Genomic DNA, 23256 nt, shown 5'->3' with positions numbered 1-23256 from the left:
ACAGGAGGCAGTTGATTGATGTTTCTCTTTGACATAGATGTTTCTTTCTCCCTCTCACTTCCTCTCTCTAAAATCAATAAAAAAATATCCTCGACCCAGCCAGCATGACTCAGTAGTTGAGCATCAACCTATGACCCAGGAGGTCATGGCTCGATTACCAGTTGGGGCATATGCCTAGGTTGCAGGCTCGATCCCCAATGTGGGGGTGTGCAGGAGCAGCTGATCAATGATTCTCTCTGAAATCAATAAAATATATTTTAGAAAAGAATAAACATATGCTTGGGTGAGGAGAGAGAGAGAGAGAGAGAGAGAGAGAGAGAGAGAGAGAGAGAGAGAAAGAAAGAAAGAAAGAAAGAAAGAAAGAAAGAAAGAAAGAAAGAAAGAAAGAGAGAGAGAGATGCCCTAACTCAGGCCAAACTGTTCCCAATGACCCACCCAGTTTCCAATAATTTCACCTCTAATACCAAGAGCTACATGAGCGTGTTAGTCGGGGAGCTCAACACCCAAGCTATAGTGTCTCTTAAGGAAAGAGAAGGTAAATGGAACCTTCAAGGAGTCTCTACAGCAGCACCTTCCAAAAGAACTTTCTGTGATGATGGGCATCTTCTATGGTCTATGGATTATGTTGAATACCTGAAATTTGGCTGGTGCAAATGAGGAACTAATTTAATTTTATTTCATTTTAATTTAAATAACCACATATGGCCAGTGGCTACCATATTGGACAGTTATAACGCAATGCTATCCAACAGAAATACAATGTGAGACACAAGTAAGTTTAAATATTCTAGTAACCACATAAAAAAGTTTTTTAAAAAGTGAAATTAATTTTAATACATATTATTTAAATCAATATACCCAAAATATTATCATTTCAACATGTAATCAGTATGAAAATAATTATCAAAGTATTCTACACTGTATTTTTGTACTATGCCTTCAAAATCCCATGTGTATATTATACTTTCAACACATCTCAATTTGGGTCAGCCAACATTTCAAGTGTCCAATAGTCATATGGACAGAACAACTCAAGAGAATGTTAAAGCCCTTTCTACACCACTGTTCTCCCTTCCCCTTCCTCCCTAAGTCCAAGAGTCAAAGTAACAAGAACTCTTCCTGTCCTTGCTCCTTAGCATTACACTAGCACACCACACTGAGGAAGTTATCCCTCATCTGAAAAAATCTCACCCAAAACTTCCATAAATTCCACTAAGTAGATTAATTTAGCTTAATACATACATGGGGGCTGCAGGGAAGGCTACAGTCATTCACGTAATAGTGTGGATTACAGGGCCCTGTCACATGAGAGAACAGTCCTCATCGAGCAAGAGGATGAAATTCTCACTAATGAACTCATAAAAAGGCTTTGAAAGGATTAAAAGCAAAACAACAACAACAATTCAAGCCTTTATAGTAACACTTGGAAGAAATAACCAAATCTACAATAATAAAAGCATAATATGCTAATTAGACCGGACGTTCTTCCAGACGAAGCAGGGGCTGCGAGGGTAGCCCGGGTCCCAGGTGCCAGAGGGAAGTCGGTGACGGCAGCTGGGGGAAGGAAGGCCTACTCTTGCACAAATTTTGTGCATCAAGCCTCTAGTAAAATAATAATTGTTTTAAAACAGAACTTCCAAAATGAAGGAATGGCAAACCATTGAGCAATAGTTTATTTTCTGTGGTGGCAAAACCAGTCTTTATGCTGTCACTGTGCTATTCCTCTCAGCTCTCTGAGTGGGAGTAGAGGGGGACTGAAGTCACCTCAAGATCAAGGAATAGTCAAGCAAGAGAGGCAGTGCTGCTTGGTGCCTCGGGAAGAAAAGAATAGGAAAGCCCAGCCAGTGTGGCTCAGTGGTTGAGTGTCAACCTATGAGCCAGGAGTTCATGGTTTTATTCCTGATCAGGGCATATGCTTGGGTTGTGGGCTTGATCCCCAGTGTGGGCGTGCAGGAGGCAGCTGATCAATGATTCTCATCATTGATGTTTCTTCTTCTCTCTTCCTCTCCCTTCCTCTCTGAAATCAATAAAAATATATTTTTAAAAAACAAAAAAGGGTAGGTTCCCCAAGGAAAGTTAGTGTAGATTTCATTAAAAGGCAAACATAGCCCTGGCTGGTGTGTCTTGGTTGGATTGTCAACCCATGGGACCAAAGGATCATGGGTTCAATTCCCAGCTAGGGCTTATACCCAGAGGTTACGGGTTCAATCCCCAGTTGGGGTGCACACAGGAGGGAGGCAATAGATCAATGTTTCTCTCTCACATCAATATTTCTCTCTCTTCTCTCTCCATCTCCTTTCCCCCTCTATCTCTAAAAAAAGGGGGGTGGACAGATATAACCTTCAGAGAAGATAAGGCAGCAAGAGACACATCTACCATATGAGAGCATGTAAAACCAAGAACTGGTGATAAAGGGAAATATAGAGGAAAAACACAGAGTATTGAAGAAACGGGCATCAAAATAATAATACTTAATATCTGCCTACAACCAAGGTCCTTGAAATTCAACATGTATCTCATTTGAGCATGACAACAACCTGTTAGGTAAAAAAGATGTAATTTAACTCAAGTTCACAAATGAAGATACTCAAAGAAGTTAAGCAAGCAGTTAAAGTGAGTTCCCCAAGGCTCATGAAGGAAAGAAACGAGTCAATTACTTTTTCATTCTGAATAAACGTATATGTTTTTGTAATATCAATTGCGGTAATGAACATAAAAGCAAGACAAGAACACAGCATAACCTCTCTGCTTGGGAAGAGCACATTTACACATAATAATTATTTAAACTGATTTAAAAATCTGAAAATTCTGAGGTTTCCTACAGTTACATTTTCTTTCCCACCGCTTACATCAGTGGTCAGCACTGCCCAAGGAGCTTTTGGAGATGAATAAAGTCCGCACAGCTAAGGCTGTGCCCCTGAAGATTCTGATTCAAGTGAGGTCTGGAGAGAGCCTGGCACCTGTGTTGTATCAGGTAGTGCAGGCTGAAGAGCACCGCTTACACAGAAAGAGCTACCACAGCAAAGCTGAGGCTCAAGGAACGCCTGTGATAGGGAAAGCCAACCAAAGCACTCCACAGAGAGCCTTCCTCCCCAAGCTTGCCCAGGCTCAGGCCACACGGGGTACCTGGCTCTCGGGACTGGCTATCATCACAAATGTGCAGGTCCAGGCGGGAGATGAGCAGGTGGTAGGAGGACTCTTTCACATCAAAGTTCTCAAAGTACTGGCTGAGCCGGCTGCTGCTGTTGCTGCTGCTGCCCTGGCTGCCACCAAATGCCTGGGCCCAGGAATGCTGGGCACTGGGAGCAGGTGGGGTGATCTACATGCGACAGAGAGAAAAACAAGAAGTCCAAACCCTGAGAGACTCCTCTGCAGGCTTTTTTAAGCTTTAGTCCAGCCTGAGGAAAAGCACCATCAGCAAGATGCCCTTCCCTCTCATAACTGTTCACCTGGTAACTCAGGTCTGTCTCACCGAAATTACCCAAATTCCCAAAAGCCTAATTATAATTAGTCTAGTAACTGTCAGAGTACTGTTCTGAGGTCTGAATTGCTCTCCAAGCTTTCACTCCCCAGGACTGAGCTGACTGATGCTAAAACACCTCCTCAGAAATCTTCCCTAAACACCCTTTCAGCCCCGATAGATGCCTGTCTTTGTGCTCTCAGCACAGTGTTTCTCTCTGTTACACACTCAGCATGTCACAGTACAATAACTTGCTGGTGTCCATATTTCAAAACAGTGAGAGCTCCAAGGACAGGGACAAGAGGCTTATTCTACTTTTCCTCTCCATTGGTGAGCACTGGGCACCTAACACACCAGAGGTATGGACAGAATAAATTAATAAACCAGAGGCCAAGGCGAAGCCTATGCACACCCAGAAGTGACAAATCTCCCAAATAAGCCCAATGCAGTCTAGACTCCACCTATGTTGGTATGAACAGGTAGGGCCTACCATTTCCCCAGCCCCACCAAGGGTATCTGTTTTGCCTCTAACCTGTACAGGTTCAGGGGCCAGGCTCTTTCTCTGCTGGGCTGACTTCTCCATGGCCTCACTCAGTGACTCTGCATACTTCATCATAGCCTTGAGCTGCGAGTCAGTCAGCACCCAGAGCAGGTCATCCAACAGGAACATCAGCTTGGAGGCTACCACATTGCAATCTTTGGTCTGAAGTGGCCACACAGAACACAGATTCAACATCTTGCATCATTCCAAATCCTAAAAGTGACTATCGCCCAATCAATTTCAGAAATGGCTTTTCAATTCCCAAGATTCACGTGAAAGTATCAAGCACTTTGTGGATCAATTTCTTGAAAGTACTAAAGCAGTAACAGACAACTGCAAGGTACCTATGTCAGTGTCCCTATAAATGTGTAAAAATTGTGGTTTTCAAAATTAAGATGACAGGGAGATGGAAATGTTCTCTTATTAGCGGATACTATGGCAACACTGAATTGTAGGCCCTGCCCTTTCAACTTTCTTTTCAGAAGCCAATAACATCAAGAAAAGAGGGTAGCCTGGCCGGTGTAGCTCAGTGGTTGAGCTTCGACCTATGAATCAGGAAGTCGCGGTTCAATTCCCAGTCAGGGCACATGCCCAGGTTGCAGGCTCGATCCCCAGTGTGTGACATGCAGAAGGCAGCCGATCAAGGATTCTCTCTCATCATTGATGTTTTTATCTCTCTCTCCCTCTCCTTTCCTCTCTGAACTCAATAAAAATATATTTTTTAAAAAGAAGGAAAAAAAGAAAGAAAAGAGGGTGTACCAACTCCCAGGTTGTCTAGGAGAATGGAAGATGGCAGTTTTCGTGAGGACAGAGAACAGACTCACTCTTCTCTTGAGGGCTATTTGGATCCTGCCTTGGTTGGTAATAAGCCTCAGTGGGGTGGTGACCAGGTCCTGATCACCATTATCTGTAGCATCTGCCTCAATCCGAAGGGTTTGCCAAGTTATTTCCTTAAATGTTAAAACCTGGAAGGAGAGAGAGAGTAAAATCCCTTAATTCTGTGGATGAAATTAACCAAAAGGCAGGAAGTGCAAGGGAAAAAGACTGGCAAGGCAGAGACTCCCACCATTCTCAGTTGGGGTGCTACCAATAGAAGGCAGTGGGTCAGAGATCCATAATTGAGGAAAGGATATAGCAATAACACTGGACAGAGGGATCCTACGTTCCCAGGAATAGGGGATCATTTGAGGAAATTCCCAAAGCAGGAACACTATCCTTTAAGAATCAGTCCTACTTTAAATCCCCCCATTCTCTCCTCTTGCTGTCACCTCTCCTCGGCGGGGGTCGGTGATGCGGGTGAGACGCAGGTCACTCTGCTGCCAATTGGGGTTCACACTATAGCCCTGGAGCTGCCACAATTCAAAAGAAGCGTGGAAGGCCTTGGCGTGAATCTTGATGGTGATGGAATTGACGACGATGAACATCCCCTCCACCACCTTCTCAGCAAAGCCATACTCACTACAACAAATGAGGCAGACCAATGTTCAGAACCCTGTGAAACCATACACACACTGTATGACATCAGGCAGGACTGTTAACAATGCCCACCTTTGGGTGATAGAACTATGGATAATTTTTTTTCTCTATTTCTTTCTTCCCATTTCTACTTTCTTGTATTTTTTAAATTTCTAATAAAATTTATGATGATACAGTATTCTTTTTGATGGGATTTTTTTAAATGAAATAAAAGAAAAAGAGTTTACTTGGAAACAATCTCCTTTCTCTTACAAAGAATAAATTGAAAAATCTTTTACAGTTCAGAAATTACCTGAAATAAGGATTTGAGTATTTTCTGGGAGAGGAGGCACAGCTACATAAAAGTAACACTAGGTTTCTATAAAACCTTCAAAGACATAGCATACTCTACAAAGGTAGTGGAAAGAGGAAAGAAATACAGCTAGGTGAGCGAGAGGTATAATACTTGGGAATCTAATCAAGAACGGTCCCACCTTGTCCTGGTCGGTGTTCTCAGTGGTTAGAGCATTGGCTCGCACACCAAAGGGTTTTGGGTTCAATTCCTGGTCAAGAACATGTACCTGGGTTGCAGGTTTGCTCCTTATCCCTTATCGGGGCACATGCAGGAGGCAACCAGTCGATGTGGCTCTCTCACCTCTCTCTCTCTCTCTCTCTCTCTCTCTCCTCTCTCTCTCTCTCTCTCTCTCTCTCTCTCTCTCTCTGCAGGAGGCAACCAGTCGATGTGGCTCTCTCACCTCTCTCTCTCTCTCTCTCTCTCTCTCTCTCTACCTCTGCCTCTCAAAGGAAAAATATCCTCAGGTGATAATTAAAAAAAGAAGAAGAACAGCCCAACCTTTACCCTATCAAATATATCCCAAAGACCATAGCTGTACTTCCACAGTGAGAGGCCAGAAATGGCAAGTAGAGGAATGAAGGTCATCTTAAAGTACTTCTGGATGTGGAAAACAAAGACATTCTGATATGTAGGTGAAATCAATTCTCATTACAAGAGATAAAAAGAAAGTCTGGAAGTTATAAATTAAAACAAACATATGTAGTTGACCCTTGAACAATGCTGGGGTTAGGAACAATGACTCTCCCGTGCAATCGAAAATCCATGTTTAACTTTCAATTCCCCCCAAAACTTAACTACTAAGAGCCTACTGTTGACTGGAAACCTTACCAGTAACATGAACAGTTGATTAACACATTTTGTATGCTATATGTATTATATACAGTATTCTTGCAATAAAGTAAGTTAAAGAAAATAAAATATCATTAAGAAAATCATATGAAGAGAAAACACTTTTACAGTACTATACATATTTATTGAAAAAAATCTGGCCCTGGCTGGGTGGCTCAGTTTGTTAGAGTGTTGTCCTGTACACCAAAAAGGGTTGTGGGTTCGATTCCTGGTCAGGGCACATACCTAGGTTGGGTGTTTGATCCTGGTCGGGGCTTATTAAGAGGCCAGATATCTGTCTCTCTCTCTCTCTCTCTCTCTCTCTCTCTCTCTCCCTTCTTCTCTCTCTTGAAATTCAATAAATTCAATCCTTGGATGAGGATTTAAAATAATAATAAATAATAAATAATATAGAGAAAACTAACACATGGCGTTAAATATCAAGATAAATGTTATCCTTGGGGGTGGGTATGACTAAAAAGACACAGAAGGCTTCTGGGATACTGCAAGTGGTCTGTTTCTTAATGTGTTAACTTTGTAAAGAATCACTGAGCTATACCAAGTACACTTATGATTTGTTCACTTCGATATGTTACACCCTTCAATACAACTTACCAAAAGAACTATACTGAAATATCTGAAATACCATGTGTCATCTATTAGTTTAGGCAAAATTCCTACAGTTTTAATGATAATCTCTATTGGCAAGCCTCTGGAAAAAACAAGATGTCTTACACACTGCTGGTGGAAACATAAAATCATAAAATCATTATAAAGGAAAATTTAGCAATGTCTATCAAAATTATACATGCATTTTCTCTTTGACCCAACAGTACCACTTCTAGGAATCTATCCCGAAATACTAGCAAAAAAGTAGAAATAACCCAAATGTCCATCAAATGATGAATACATAAATAAAATGTGGTATACCCATACAATAGTATATTACTCAGCCATAAAAAGGAATAAAGTACTAATGCATGCTACAGCATAGCTGAACCTCGAAAACATTATATTAAGTGAAAGAAGCCAATCACAAAAGACCAGATATCTGGTAGTATATGACTTACATGAAATAACCAGAATAGACAGAAAATAGAATAATGGTTGCCTAACGCTAAGTCGGAAGAAAATTAGGAGCTACTGCTAATCGGTATGGGGTTTCTTTTTGGGTGATAAACATATCCTAAAATTGATTGTGGTGATGGTTGCACAACCTTACCAAAAAAACTAAGTTTGGTGTATATACTGAAAGCCATTGAACTGTACACTTTAAATAGATGAATTCTATGATATGTGAATTATATCTCAATAAAGCTGTTTTCAAAAATATGCTGGCAAAATACTAACTGACTTATGAAAAAGGTCATTTATTGCTGTACTATTTCTAACAGCAAAGAACCTGGAAATAATTCAAATATCTATCAATAGAGAACTGGCTATAAAACTATGATGCCTCTATAAAATGTTACTAAAATATTGTGTAAAATATTACATAAAAGTAATGTATTCTGCAGGTGCAAAAAGAAACAAGGAATATTTCTCTATAAACGTCTATGGAGTGGTCTACAGGATATACTTTAAAAAGAAAAAAAGCCCTGTGCAAAGTGTTGATGGTATGCTATATTCTGTATAAGAAAGGAAGTGGGGACAACAAAAATATATATACATATAACATACCTTGTTTTATAGTTTTAACTTTGGAACTATGTAATTTGACTTGGTTAAAAATAATTTTAACTTTGGAACTATTTAATTTTATATAGTTAAAAAATAAATTTAGCCCTAACCGGTTTGGCTCAGTGGATAGAGCGTCGGCCTGTTGACTGAAAGGTCCCAGGTTTGATTCCGGTCAAGGGCATGTACCTTGGTTGCAGGCACATCCCCAGTAGAAGGTGTGCAGGAGGAAGCTAATCAATATTTCTAACTCTCTATCCCTCTCCCTTCCTCCCTGTGAAAAATCAATAAAATATATTTTAAAAATATAAATAAAAAATAAATTTTAAAACAATTAAAAAAACTAATATAAAACTTCTGGAGGATAACATAGGAGAAAATGTAGATGTGATCTTGGGTATGGTGATCTTGGCCTTTTTAGATACAACACCAAAGATACAATCCATGAAAGAAATAATGAATAAGATGGACTTTATTTAAAAAACTTATGCTCTCCAAAAGACAGTTATCAAGAGAATGAGAAGAAAAACTTAGCTAGGAGGAGACCAAGATGGCGGCATAGGTAAACACTGGAGATTGCTGCCGCAAACAACCACTTCAAAAATACAACTAAAAGACGGAACGGACATCACCCAGAACCACAGGAAGGCTGGCTGAGGAGAGACTCTTCAACTAGAAGGAAAGAGAACAGCATACCGAGGCTCAGAGGAGGTGCAGTGTGGAAAATACAAAGATGCGGAGGTGCGCGCGCAAAGCGGGATGGTGGCTGAGGGCGCGGTTGTCGTTTTCAATCAGGAGGGAGTCTCAGACTCTGAGCTCCAGATCCGGGCGAGTCTCTAGGGACTCAGACTCAAACGGGAGAAGCGGGATTGTCTGGCATCAGCTGGAACGTGAGGGGAGCTTTCTCTCCGAGGTTTACAGCGGTTGCTGGGGTTCTGAGAAGCAGAGCCTCTGGGAACGGGACTGAGAGCAGCCATAACTGCTCCCTCCGCCCGCCCTGTTGATCCCCTGCGACCTGTCCCGCCCAAGCCCTGCGCAGAGCCATTTGCCGGATAGCCTCAGGCAAAGGCTAGATTAGCACCTCTCCAGAGGACAGAAGTTTTCCCACTACAGACACAGCTGATTCTCACAGCCAGTCAGCCTGGTGGTGAAATCCCTCTAGTATTAACTACAACAATCAAGGCTTAACTAGAACAAGACTGCGCACAAAGACCACTAGGGGGTGCACCAAGAAAGCATAAAAAATGCGGAGACAAAAAAACATGACAGAAATGGAGGATATAGAGCTAAAAAACGCACTTTTGAGGGCTTTCAATAATTTGCTAGAAGCTGCCAATAAACTTGATGAGAGCCTCACGAAATCTAATGAGACCCTCGATGCTGTGATAAAGAACCAACTAGAAATTAAGCATACACTGACAAATAAAGAATATTATACAGACACCCAATAGCAGACCAGAGGAGCGCAAGAATCAAGTCAAAGATTTGAAATGCGAAGAAGCAAAAAACACCCAACCGGAAAAGCAAAATGAAAAAAGAATCCGAAAATACGAAGATAGTGTAAGGAGCCTCTGGGACAGCTTCAAGCGTACAAACATCAGAATTATAGGGGTACCAGAAGATGAGAGACAGCAAGATATTGAAAACCTATTTGAAGAAATAATGGCAGAAAACTTCCCCCACCTGGTGAAAGAAATGGACTTACAGGTCCAAGAAGCGCAGAGAACCCCAAACAAAAGGAATCCAAAGAGGACCACACCAAGACACATCATCATTAAAATGCCAAGAGCAAAAGACAAAGAGAAAATCTTAAAAGCAGCAAGAGAAAGAGACTCAATTACCTACAAGAGAATACCCATACAACTGTCAGCTGATTTCTCAACAGAAACTTTGCAGGCCAGAAGGGAATGGCAAGAAATATTCAAAGTGATGAATACCAAGAACCTACAACCAAGATTACTTTATCCAGCAAAGCTATCATTCAGAATTGAAGGTCAGATAAAGAGCTTCACAGATAAGGAAAAGCTAAAGGAGTTCATCACCACTAAACCAGTATTATACGAAATGCTGAAAGGTATCCTTTAAGAAGAGGAAGAAGAAGAAAAAGGTAAAGATACAAATTATGAACAACAAACATGCATCTATCAACAAGTGAATCTAAGAATCAAGTGAATAAATAATCTGATGTACAGAATGAACTGGTGATTATAATGAATCAGGGACATAGAAAGGGAATGGACTGACTATTCTTGGGGGGGAAAGGGGAGTGGGAGATGCGGGAAGAGACTGGACAAAAATCGTGCACCTATGGATGAGGACAGTGGGTGGGGAGTGAAGGCGGAGGGTGGGGCAGGAACTGGGAGGAGGGGAGTTATGGGGGGGGGAAAAAAAGAGGAACAAATGTAATCTGAACAATAAAGATTTAATTTAAAAAAAAAGAGAGAATGAGAAGACAAGTCATAGACTTGCAAAAGACATATCTGATAAAAGACTGTTACCCAAAATATACAAAGAACTCTTAAAACGCAGCAATAAGAAAACAACCCAATTAGAAGATAGGCCAAAGGTCTTATTAGATACCTCACCAAAGGTACACCAATGGCAAATGGGCATACGAAAAGATGCTCCACATCTTGTCTTCAGGGAAATATAAATTAAAGCAACAATGAGACTCCACTACACACCTACCAGAATGGCCAAAATCCAGAACACTGATAAGACCAAATGCTAGCAAGGATATGCAGCAGCAGGAAACTCTCATTGATTGTTGGTGGGAATGCAAAAATGATACAGCCACTATGGAAGACAGTTTGCTGGTTTATTCCAAAACTAAGCATACTCTTATCAGTACATTCTAGCACAGGAGATGAAAATTTATGTCCACACAAAAAACTTGCACATGGACAATTATAGCACCTTTATTCATAATTTCCAAAATTTGAAAGCTACCAAGGTGTCCTTCAGTAGGTAAATGGATAAACTGTGGTACACCCAGACAATGAAATATATTTCAGCGTTAAAAAGAAATGAGCAAGAGAGAAATAAAAAGACATACAGGAACTGTAAATGCATATAACTAAGTGAAAGAAGCCAATCTAAAAAAATAAAACCATACTATATGATTTCAACTAAATGATATTCTGAAAAAGAAAAAACTAGAGCCCAGCCAGTATGGCTCAGTGGTTGAGCATCAACCTATAAACCAGAAGGTCACGGTTCAATTCCTGGTCAGAGCACATGCCCAAGTTGTGGGCTTGATCCCCAGTGTGGGGCGTGCAGAAGGCAGCCAATCAATGATTCTCTCTCATCATTGAGGTTTCTATCTCTCCTTCTCTCTTTCTCTCTGAAATCAATAAAAATAGATTTTAAAAGAGAAAAAAAAAAGGAAAAACTAGAGACAGTGAAAAGACCAGTGATTGCCAGGGGTTGAGGTTGAAGTAAAGGATAAATAGGTGGAGTACAGAGGATTTTTAGGGCAGTAAAAATACACTGTATGATACTATAATGATTAATAAAAGTCAATATACATTTGTTCAAAAACATAAATGTACCCACAGAAGTGAACTTTAATGTAAACTGTGGGCTTTGGGTGATTATGATGTGTTAATGTAAGTTCAACACTTGGAACAAATGTATCACTCTGGTGGAGGATGTTGGCATTAGGGGAAGCTATGCACATGGTGGGAGCTGGGGTATGTGGGAAATCTCCTAACCTTCCTCTTAATGTAACTGTGAACCTAAAACTGCTGTTTAAACTGCTTTTTTAAAAAACTGAAACAAGCTGGCTTGGCTCAGTGGATAGAGCGTTGTTGGCCTGTGGACTGAAAGGTCCCAGGTTTGATTCTGGTTAAAGGCATATGCCAGGATTGCGGGCTCAATCTCCAGGAGGGGGCGTGTAGGAGGTAGCTGATCAATGATTCTCATCATTGATGTTTCTATCTCTCTCACTCTCCCTTCCTCTCTAAAATCAATAAAAATGTTTTTTTAAAAAAACAACACAAAAAAAACACACCTGAAACAACCCCTCTGTATGTCAAATTAGTACAAATCCATGTGAAGAATAATTTCAAGTGACTTTTAAACACCCTCTTTTGACCATACATCCCTAATGGGACATATCATGAGGTTAAAACACATATATACACATAGAAATCTACTGCAATCAGTAATCTTATTGATAATTATAATATTGGTTTATTTTTTTTTAACTATCAAAAAGTAAATAATTTATTACTATATTGTTGTTAGGAATCAAGATTCAGCATATGAGTAAAAAATATAAATATTAAATCTAAAAAAGTTAACTCAGCCGAGACCGGTTTGGCTCAGTGGATGGAGCGTCGGCCTGCGGACTGAAGGGTCCCGGGTTCGATTCCGGTCAGAGGCATGTACCTGGGTTGCGGGCACATCCCCAGTGGGAGATGTGCAGGAGGCAGCTGATCGGTGTTTCTCTCTCATCGATGTTCCTAACTCTCTATCTCTCTCCCTTCCTCTCTGTAAAAAATCAATAAAATATATTTAAAAAAAAAAAAAAGTTAACTCAAATATAGTCAATAGTATTGAAATAACTATGTATGTTGCCAGATGGGTACTAGACTTATCAGGGAGGGTCACTTTGTAAGTTATATAAATGTCTAACGACTATGCTTTATACCTAAAACTAATATAATATTGAATGTCTACTGTAATTGAAAAATAAACAGCCCTAGCCAATTTGGCTCAGTGGATTGAGCATGTGCCTGTGAACTGAAGGGTCCCAGGTTCAATTCTGGTCAAGGGCACATGCCTGGGTTGTGGGCTCAATCCCCAGTAGGGGCCATGCAGGAGGCAGCCAACCAATGATTCTCTCTTATCATTGATGTTTCTATCTCTCTCTCCCTCTCCTTTCCTTGCTGAAATCAATAAAAATATATTTTTTTAAAAGAAAAAGAAACAAAATAAAATAAAAATTAACTCAAAATCCTTTTTTATTAGAATTGAGAAATATGAGGATATTGTCATGATTTATTTTTCTTTTTTAATTTTTAAAATATTTTATTGATTTTTAGAGAGAGAAGAAGGAAGAGGGACACAGAGAGAGAAACATTGACGATCCGCTGGCCCCTGCACGCCCCCTACCAGAGATCAAGCCTGTAACCCAGGCATGTGCCCTAGACTGAGAATCAAACCCAGCAACCTTTTGGGTTTATTTGTTTGTTTTTTTACATTCTTAATTGTGGTTTCTGTTCATTTGTTTTGTTTTTGCTTTATTTTTTTTCCTAGAAAAAAAGAAAAAACACAACCAGGCGGATTTATATGATAGTGTCAGGATAGCAGGGGGAAGAGAAAGGTCGGAGGCGTGGCACACAGGACGATGCCCAACTAACTGAGCCACATGGGTCAGGGCTATTTTTCTCTCTCTTAAAAATACCTTTTCCCTAGAACTGAACACTAAAAAGGCTTTAAAGCAATGACAACTCTATGAATACCATTTTGCCCAGACTGTAGTCTCTAAATAACATATCTTAGTAAAGGAATCAGGGTTCCTTGGAGAAATGTCTGATTCTAGGTCTGAGGTGAGGATGTATAGAGAAGCCTGAAACATCTTGCTCTGTCTAAAAGCAGGAAGATTATTGGAATCTTATCCCAAAGGACACAGGCAGTACTTTTGAACGGTTCTCACTGGTCAATGATGGTTACATCTGAATACCAAAAAAGAATGATGACTATAAAAGTATGATATACAACAAATATATTTTAAAAAGTAAATGTAAATGTAAGATATAAAAATGTAAAATGTGAAAGCATGTAAAATGTAAAAAGAATGTAAAATAGTAAACCACTCTGGAAAAGTTTGACAATTTCTTTAAAAAATTAAATTCGTACCTATTACACCACCCAACCATTACAGTCCTAGATTTTTACCCAAGAGAAATAAAAGCACACAACCACAGAAAAACTTGTATATGTACATGTACATTCACAGCAGCCTTATTCACAATAGCCAAAAACTGGAAATAAAATGTCCATCAATAAGTGAACAGATAACAAGTCGTGGTACAACCACACAATGAAATATTACTCAGCAATAACAGGAATGAACTATTGATACACTCAACAACATGTGTGAATCTCAAAATAATTATACTGAAGACATACTATATAATTTCATTTATATACAATTATAGAAAAAGCAAACTAATCTACAATGTTTGCGGATAGAAGGAGGGCTGGGTAAGAGAAGGGAGGGAGTATAAAGAAGAACAATATGTGTGAGTGTGATGGATTCATATAAGTTTTGCATATGCCAAAACTTATCAAATTGTATACTTTATATATGTGCAGTCTATTTTATGTCCATTATAACATAATAAAGCTATAAAAATGATTTAAAATGATAAACCTCTGCCTTCCTCTTCCCATCCTCAAAAAAATCTCTTCAGAGATTATTAGGGTATCAACTCATAATTCTTTTTCCATTGATATATAATTTACATATACCATTGTGTTAGTTTTAGATATACATAATTTTTACATTTGATAAAAGCAAAGAATACAGCATTTATCCTGACATTCTTGTACAAACTGTATTTCAGGATAATCAAATAGTTGGCGAAAGAAAATTCTTTATAGAAAATCACAGCTAATAAATGCAATGGAAAGAAAACAATTATAAAGTCCCTACTTTGCATTTCACAATAAAATAAAGGATCTAGACAACTACCATTCTCCTTAAACCAGGAGGTGAAAGGTAGATAAAGAACTTACCATAATGGACAAATTAGGCCAACACCATTTAAATCCACTAATTAATCTTAACCAAAGAAACATGATATTATGCGCCTCCAGATGTGTTACAATAGGAAACACACAATACTATTTCTGAAATATTCTTACCAAAAAAATTGAATCAAATCAAGCCTTTAAATCTAACTACCAGACTAAACGAGAAACATTTTAAATGACACTTTGAGTATACAATCAGACAAAAATATAAAATGTGGAAAATTTCTTATAAAAAATAATCCAGCCTACCCAGTGTGGTTCAGTGGTTGAGCATCCACCTATGAACCAGGAGGACACAGTTCAATTCCTGTTCGGGGCATATACCTGGGTTGCAGGCTCGATCCCCTAAAAATTTAACTTTTTAAAGGGGGGCGTGCTAGAGGCAGCCGATAATAAAAATAATCCAGTTTCTATAAAGAATAATGGTATATTAAAAGTGTGACTCAGTTGGTTGAATGTTATCCCATGCATCAAAAGACTGCCAGTTTAATTCCCGGTCAGGGTACATGCCCAGGTTGCGGGTTCCACCCTCCCACTGCCCCACCCCCGTGTGGGGGGTGCAGGAGGCAAGCAATCAATGATTCTCTCTTATCATTGATGTTTCTATCTCTCGCTCCCTCTCCCTTCCACTCTGAAATCAATAAAAATATAGTATTAAGTAAATTAAATAAAAGCACATTATCCATTAAAAAAAATGTGTGTTGATGAGGGGGAGGGGGGGGGCAGGGTGATGAGAATTAAAAAGTTTTAAAATTCCTATCACCCAAATATAATATACAGAGCTCTTTGTTCAGTGTATTGTAAAAAATATTTTAGAGACAATTCAGGAAAATTAAATATGAAATACATATAAATAATATTAAGGAATTCTTGTTAATTCTATTAACTGTGATAACAGTACTGTGGGTTCTTTTTTGTTTTTTCTCCCCAGTCTTTGTCTGTTAAAGATACATGATACAGCCGAAACCGGTTTGGCTCAGTGGATAGAGCGTCGGCCTGCGGACTGAAAGGTCCCAGGTTCGATTCCGGTCAAGGGCATGTACCTGGGTTGTGGGCACATCCCCAGTAGGAGATGTGCAGGAGGCAGCTGATCGATGTTTCTCTCTCATCGATGTTTCTAACTCTCTATCTCTCTCCCTTCCTCTCTGTAAAAAATCAATAAAATATATTTAAAAAAAAAAAAAAGATACATGATACAGAAGTGTTTACGGGTGGAATTAGATGGTGTCTGGGATTTGCTTTCAAGTACTATAGCATAAACACACACACACCACAAAAAATGGCAAAAGAAAGGTGAAAAAAATGGCCAAATGTTAATAATTGTTGTGGTGAGATCTTGGGTACGTAGGGCTTCATTATACTATCCTCTCTACTTTAGTGTATGTTGAAATTTCCATAATTTAAAATTTTTATTCTTTAATTAAAAGGTGAACTGGACCAGTAATATTTCCAACCAACCTCTGTCCTGAAGCAAGGGCAATGGGAGACTGTCCATTGGGAGGCCGCGGCTCCTCACATGTCTTCATCTCCACCTCCACCTTATCCAGACACTGAAATAAAAGCCACAAAGAGCTAATAAGCATCTGCACAGAAACCCACATAGCACAGATTGGTCTTACTCATCCCTGTGCTCCATTGCCTAGCCGAAAGCTACCTTCACAGTGACAGACAATATCTGTTGAATGAATGAACAAACAAACTGAAATACAAAGAGAGGTCTCATCTCTTCCCTTTCACTTCCATTAGCAGAAGAACTCCATAACAAGCATGGGATTAGCTCACAGCAGAAAACAAAAACATAAATCCAAGTTACAGAGATATTACCAGCCCTCAGGATTTGTCTTTGGGATAAAGATATGTACCACTCAGTTCATAAAGAGCTGTCATTTGATAATCACCCAATAGTCAGCATTAACTAAACTTCCAATTTTTCCTGTTAGGATTCTAAGGGAAAATAGGGAAATCTATAGGTAGTACCTGCACAGCAAAACCTGTTATGAAAAACTACAAAAACAAAACCAACTCAGGACTCCTGGGTCTTGTGTTTCAGCACTAATTCCTATACTACCCATCAGTCCCAGAATTTGTCCAAACAATAGTAGCTCTGTCTCAGAGAGAAGCTCACAGGCCAGACAAAGCACCCACGGCTCCCAAAGCCTATCAGGACTCCTCCCTATCTTCTCTCAGATCTCTTAAACTCTACCCCAGCCATCCCCCTGGATTATTTGCAATCAAGACAAACCATTACCAAGCAAATTGGGTGCGTCTTCAACTTTGTCCACTGGATCTGAAAAAGAAAAGCAAAGACTCAGGACTGTGGAAGGCAGGCCTGCTGGCCCAAGAAAGCAACAGTACTCTGACCCCCATTCTCACCCGGATGGAGGCCTTGTTGCAGTAGACCCGAGTGATGGCTAACCAGGTAGGCAGCTCCAGCACATTCTGTAGAACCTCTTCATCCAGCTCCAGATTGGTCAGCTGACCCTCCCCTTTCAGGGTGCTCAAATTGATTTTGTCTGGGGAAAGATTCTTAGTGAACCTGAAAAGAGTAATGATAAGAACCCATTATTTCCACAGGAACATGCTAAACAGCATTACAGCCAATAACACTTCTGAATTTAGAGAAGAGAACGTTAAAGAATAAACATCTAATGACCACACTGTCTCTATGCCATGGAAGATGTTGGGTGTGGCCTATCATTCTACTCATGATTGTGTCATCTTTCTACTCAAGAGCCTACAATTGCGATTCTGGCAATATGGTTGTAACACTAGCAACATAGGCTTTTGTTATTTCTGATATTTCTGAATCCCCACATAAAAAGAGACAGAGCATGGGTGGCAGGGGACAGGAAGAGTAACCAAACACACACACACACACACACACACACACAAACCCCAGCAACTAGATAGCAACACAAAAAGCCCATGGACAGCCCAACTGCAGTGGCTCAGTTGGTTGAGCATCATCCCATGCACTGAAAAGTTGTGGGTTCGATCCCGGCCAGGGTACTTACGAAGGCAACCAATCAATGTTTCTCTCTCTCTCTCTCTTTCTCTCTCTCCTACCCCCGCCCCCCCAAACATGTCCTTGGGTGAGAATTTTAAAAAAATAACACCAGAAGATAAAACACCCTATAACACCCGCCCCCATACAAGCAAGAGGGCAAAAACATCAACAGCCACAAGACATGAGTGCTATAAGCAGCTGTGCAGACCTACATAGAGGGAAGCAATAAGACATCTGACAGACCAGAGAACAGAAGAACCCCAAGCCAACCAAATCTTAAATGTAAGACAATGTGACCAACTTGACAATAGCAATTGAAACTGGAAGGGTTCTGTCCACTGTGTGGCCCAAAGTAGTTGAAGTAGTCCAGCCCTATAAACTCATATAACCAACCAAGGCTTCGTCCCAGGACAGGGACTCTGCACTGAGAAGAAACTGCTGAGAGAGGAATCCAAATTGAGTAAGATGGGATAACGAATGAAAAAAAAAAAAACAGTCCAAATTAAAGGGTGTGGGCTATGGGGGGAGGATAAGCACATATTTTTTAACACTACTTGAAACAACAGAAGAGGGAGCTCTATGAAGTTAAAATATGAAACTGTAATTATTACCTTGTTAAGTAGAGTAAAATGAACCCCAGCCTCTTACACATACCTTTGATGTTACAAAATACATGACCTCCACCTATAGTCTTGCCAAAGGGATTGAACCTGAATCTCATCATACTACTCACTGGGTCCAGTTGTTAATTTGCAGAAAATACAGGACAGAGGAAAACTGCTGAACTGCACTCTAAGTGTGCAATCAGTAAGATCCAGACCATGGGAAACTATAGGTCAAGTGGCCTGGATATAAACAATTCACACAGGCCAATCTTCCCACTAGTCTACATTCACTGTCTAGTCTTTGCTCATGTGTTCTCATCCACTCCCTTTCCTGGAGGACCCTCATCAACATCTGCCATTCGAGACCCAACTCAAGACTGCTCACTGAGGCTTTCTTTCCCTAACTGCTGCAACGCACATTAAACAATTAGGGCCGCCCTAGCCGGTGTGGCTCAGTGGATGGAGCGTCGGCCTGCGGACGGAAAGGTCCCAGGTTCGATTCTGATCAAGGGCACATGCCTGGGTTGCGGGCTCAGTCCAACGTGCAGGAGGCAGCCAATCAATGATTCCCTCTCATCACTGATGTTTCTAACTCTCTCTTCCTCTCCCTTCCTCTCTGAAATCAATAAAAAAATAAAACAATTAGGGTCTTAGGATGTTCTCCAATTCTCCCATGTGTAACCACCCCTGAGCAATTAGATGTTAAGCTCTTTGAAGCCAGGGGCTTAGTCTTAGCCATCCCTCCTAATCTAAATGGTTACCTGGCAGAATTCTGGGGCTATGTTCTGTACCTTTCAGCTAACTGCACTGCTGGCTAACTAGTCCCAGCTCCCTTCTCTCACCTCCTTTGGCTGATCAATTTAAGGCCAGTTCCTCATAGCATAACCTTCTCTCCTGTATGGTAAACTATCGAGATGAGTCTCATCCCTATCATTCTTTCTCACTGTTACTGCCTCTCATAATTACTATTTTCCACACAATAATTAATTGTATTTGACCCTCCACTGTAACTATACTTAGCCCTTACATATATTAGATGCTAATAGTTGACTTTAGATTAATATATATTGTTTACTGCCCAGCTGGCATAGCTCTGGTTGAGCATCGACCTATGAACCAGCAGGTCATGATTGGATTCCTGGGCAGGGCACGTGCCTGGGTTGCAGGCTCAATCCCCAGTGTTGGGTGTACAGAAGATAGTCAATCAATGATTCTCTCTCATCACTGATGTTTCTATCTCTCTCTCCCTCTGAAATCAATAAAAATATTATATATATATATATATATATATATATATATATATATGGTTTACCAACTTTTTATTTTTCACACATACCCTTTCCTTTTACTAAGCTGTGTTTCTAGTGTTTTTGGTTTTCCTTAAACCATAAGATCATGACATGTAAGAGTTTTATCTTGAATTTTTTTTCTACAATGCCCAAAATGGTATTATGTACAAAGGCTCTTTAACAATATTTCAAATGACAGTAAAAAAATTTTTAGAAATTTATAAACATGCAAAACAATGCTGTATAATAATAAGGGATACATAGGAATGCACTGGCATGAAAAAAAATTTAGGAAAAGTGTTTATATGTGGGACAAGGGAAGGGGTCCACAGGAAGCTTCAACTATATAATAATACTTATTTCTCAATGGAGTTGGGAGGTGACTGTATGGCTGTTCATTATATTACTCTTTTTACCTTTTTATATGGTAACTATCTATAATAATAAAAGCATAATATGCTAATTAACCGGACAGCCGAATGACCTTCTGGACGTCATTCCGGACATCTTCCGGACGAAGCCGTGGCAGTGGGGGCAGAGGCAGAGGCTTTTGGGCCCCATCCCCCATCCCTTCCTCTCTAAAAAAATCAATAAAAACATATTTTTAAAAAAAGATATTACAATTATTATTTCTTCCTAGCAGCCATTTCTTTACTGTTAAATATTCAGGAAAGCCACATCCGCTCAGAAATTGGGTCAGGCATCCTTCAGAAGTATTTGTCTTAAAGATAAGAATATTTGAAGACATAAAATTAGTTTGTAAAAACTGTATGTTTCCTAATGTCCTCACCACAGATTCTGATAAGACCCCATCTTCCTACCACAGCTGAGACATGGAAGGAATGGCCACTGTCAAAGATGGAAGTAAGGATCCCTTTAATACACAGGAGAGAGGAGAAAAGTCTAAGAATCACTAAACAGGCTGCTTTTCCTGGTGATAAAAAGGCATTTTTAAGAAAAGAAAGTGATAGGGACTTTTTCAAGTATATTCCTCTCTGAAAAAAGAGGAACATACTTCCAATAAAATGAAACATAAACATAGCCAAGAATAAGCTACACTGCTTGCTCCACTGACATTCTCAGAGTGATTATACTCAATAGGTGTCACAGATCTAATTTCTACATTGTATTCTATGCAAAACTTAACTATTTACATCTCCATACAAAATAAATGTCATTTTCGAAGTCTTGAATTAAAAAGTATGAGATTGTGTTACATTTCATCTTAACCTTGCCAGTATTTAGGGCAATGTGTGACAAACTATGTGCCTCTGATCCTGTAGATGGCATCACTTTGGTATGTTTAACATGCAGATCATTGGGCCACACCCGGATATGCAGAATCACAATGGGAAGTTGGGTAAGGAATTAGAATTTTTTTAATAAACTCAAGGCGCTTTCTTCTGTTCTCCAAAGTTTGAGAGTGCCTTAATTTGAGGTTTCAGTTAACCAACTAAAATACTTCAAGGAAGAGGAAGCCAGAGGCTGCAGAGGGAGAAGAGATGCATAAATCCATTCTTTAAGAACAAGTTTTCAGCTTCTATCCTTATTATGGCTTGGTGGTTAGAAGCACAGGCTTTAGAGTTAGACTTGGGCTCAAAATCTGGCTCTGTCACTTACTAATACTGTGACTTTAGGCTAACTGTTCAACCCACCTCACAGGGCTGCTGGAATTAAAAGAGCTGCATAGGTAACATACATTAAATAACTGGCATTTATTAAGCACTCAATAAATAAATCGTAATCATTGTTATTTCTGGATTTCACTACCTTCTCCCTTTAGAAAAGGCTTAAATTATTATCTTTTAAAAAAGGTTTAGGAGATCATTTCAAAATGTATACAAATATTGAATCATTATGTTGTACAACTGAAACTAACATAATTTTTAAAAAGGTTTAGGAGGCTTAGATTATTATCTGAGGACTCAGGTTTTCTTCAAGAGTCAACACACTCAGATCTACCTTCCAATCTCAATGTAGCATCTACTATTCCCAGTATGCTTGTTTCTACCCTTTCAACCTAGGTTTCTAGAAATTGAAATCTGAACAAGATTAAAACCGAATTCATGTTCCCCAGAAATCCTACCCATTATATCCCACTCTGACTCCAAGAATAGATCTTCATCTCTTGTCTCTCTAGTACTAATGGGTCACAAGAGAACAGAAGACAGGGAATAAAAGTATAAATGAAGTAGTCAAAATCAATCTTATAAGGGCAGGGCCAACCAATTGAAAACAACAGGCCTAGAGGTGGTAACCAGCCGTTCTATGAACTTTGTAGCCATGTCAATTGGCAAATGACAACACTGACTTCTTCAGGGCAGTTCTGACAGTAACCAGGTGGACTTATGTCTCTGATTGTCTTAAAAATGATGGCATGTGTGTGAACACCAGCCAGCCAGGACTGGAGAGTCAGCTCAGGGAGGACTGTTCAGCAGCCGGCTGGCACACTGCCCTCATCAACAGCACTAACACAGAGGAACAGGAAAAGCACAAACCTGTCTTCCCGCCCCAAAGAGGATTAGGCCCTAGATGAAAAGTGATCATTTGTATTTCCAGGTAGGGCACAGAACAATAGGCAAGTGACAGGATAAACCTCCTTTTCTTATATAATTTTGACTATCAGAGTAGAGAATCTCTACAGAGATTACCTGCTTCAATCTCTATCTATTCACACAATCCCCTTAACTTTTCCCCCAGACATTTTTAGTCTGCCTGGACATACAAGAACGCTGACTTAACATTTTTTTCTAGGCCACTGCTGAGTATGGAAGATGGACACACAGCTTAAAATAACTTTGTCTTTTTATCCTATAGACTAGGCTAGATCAATGTCCTTTGGTCAACTAAGAGTCATTTAAAAACAGACGGAAGATGGCGGCATAGGTAAACACCGGAGACTGCCGCCGTGGACAACCACTTCAAAAATACAACTAAAAGTCGGAGCGGACATCAACCAGAACCACGGGAAGGCTGGCTGAGGAGAGTCTCTTCAACTAGAAGCAAAAACAACAGCATTCCGACGCTCAGCGGAGGCACAGTGTGGAAAATTTAAAGGTACGGCGGTGCGGTGGTGAGGGTGCGCGCCAAAGCGGGCTGGCGGCTGAGGGCGCGATTGTCGTTTTCAATCAGGAGCGAGTCTCAGACTCTGGCTACAGATCCAGGCGAGTCTCTAGGGACCCAGACTCAAACGGGAGAAGCGGGACTGTCTGCTACGGCCCCTCCGAGGTTTGCAGCGGTGCTGGGACAGAGAAGCAGAGCCTGGGGACGGACT

At 40.0% G+C, this 23256-nt stretch overlaps 1 protein-coding gene across 4 annotated transcripts in view; it reads right to left on the bottom strand.

The window, feature by feature from the left end:
- Positions 1-23256, bottom strand: part of UHRF1BP1 (UHRF1 binding protein 1) — a 61607-nt gene that overhangs the window by 25039 nt on the left and 13312 nt on the right. For 3 of the 4 annotated variants that reach the window (XM_006104716.3, XM_023745877.1, XM_023745879.1), the window contains exons 2-8: positions 17455-17617; positions 17330-17368; positions 16540-16631; positions 5270-5459; positions 4826-4966; positions 3993-4163; positions 3127-3319 (exon numbers count right to left, since the gene is read on the bottom strand). In XM_006104716.3, coding sequence (XP_006104778.1) covers positions 3127-3319; positions 3993-4163; positions 4826-4966; positions 5270-5459; positions 16540-16631; positions 17330-17368; positions 17455-17617 — 989 coding nt within the window. Of the gene's footprint in view, positions 1-3126; positions 3320-3992; positions 4164-4825; positions 4967-5269; positions 5460-16539; positions 16632-17329; positions 17370-17454; positions 17618-23256 lie in introns of those variants that run through there. The other variant, XM_023745878.1, reaches the window with a different exon arrangement.

The sequence above is a fragment of the Myotis lucifugus genome, unplaced genomic scaffold, assembly GCF_000147115.1.
Source record: "Myotis lucifugus unplaced genomic scaffold, Myoluc2.0 scaffold_596, whole genome shotgun sequence".
NCBI classification, from domain to species: domain Eukaryota; kingdom Metazoa; phylum Chordata; class Mammalia; order Chiroptera; family Vespertilionidae; genus Myotis; species Myotis lucifugus.
Note: the sequence above shows the minus strand (reverse complement) of the source record. Positions and strands in the feature narration are given on the sequence as shown.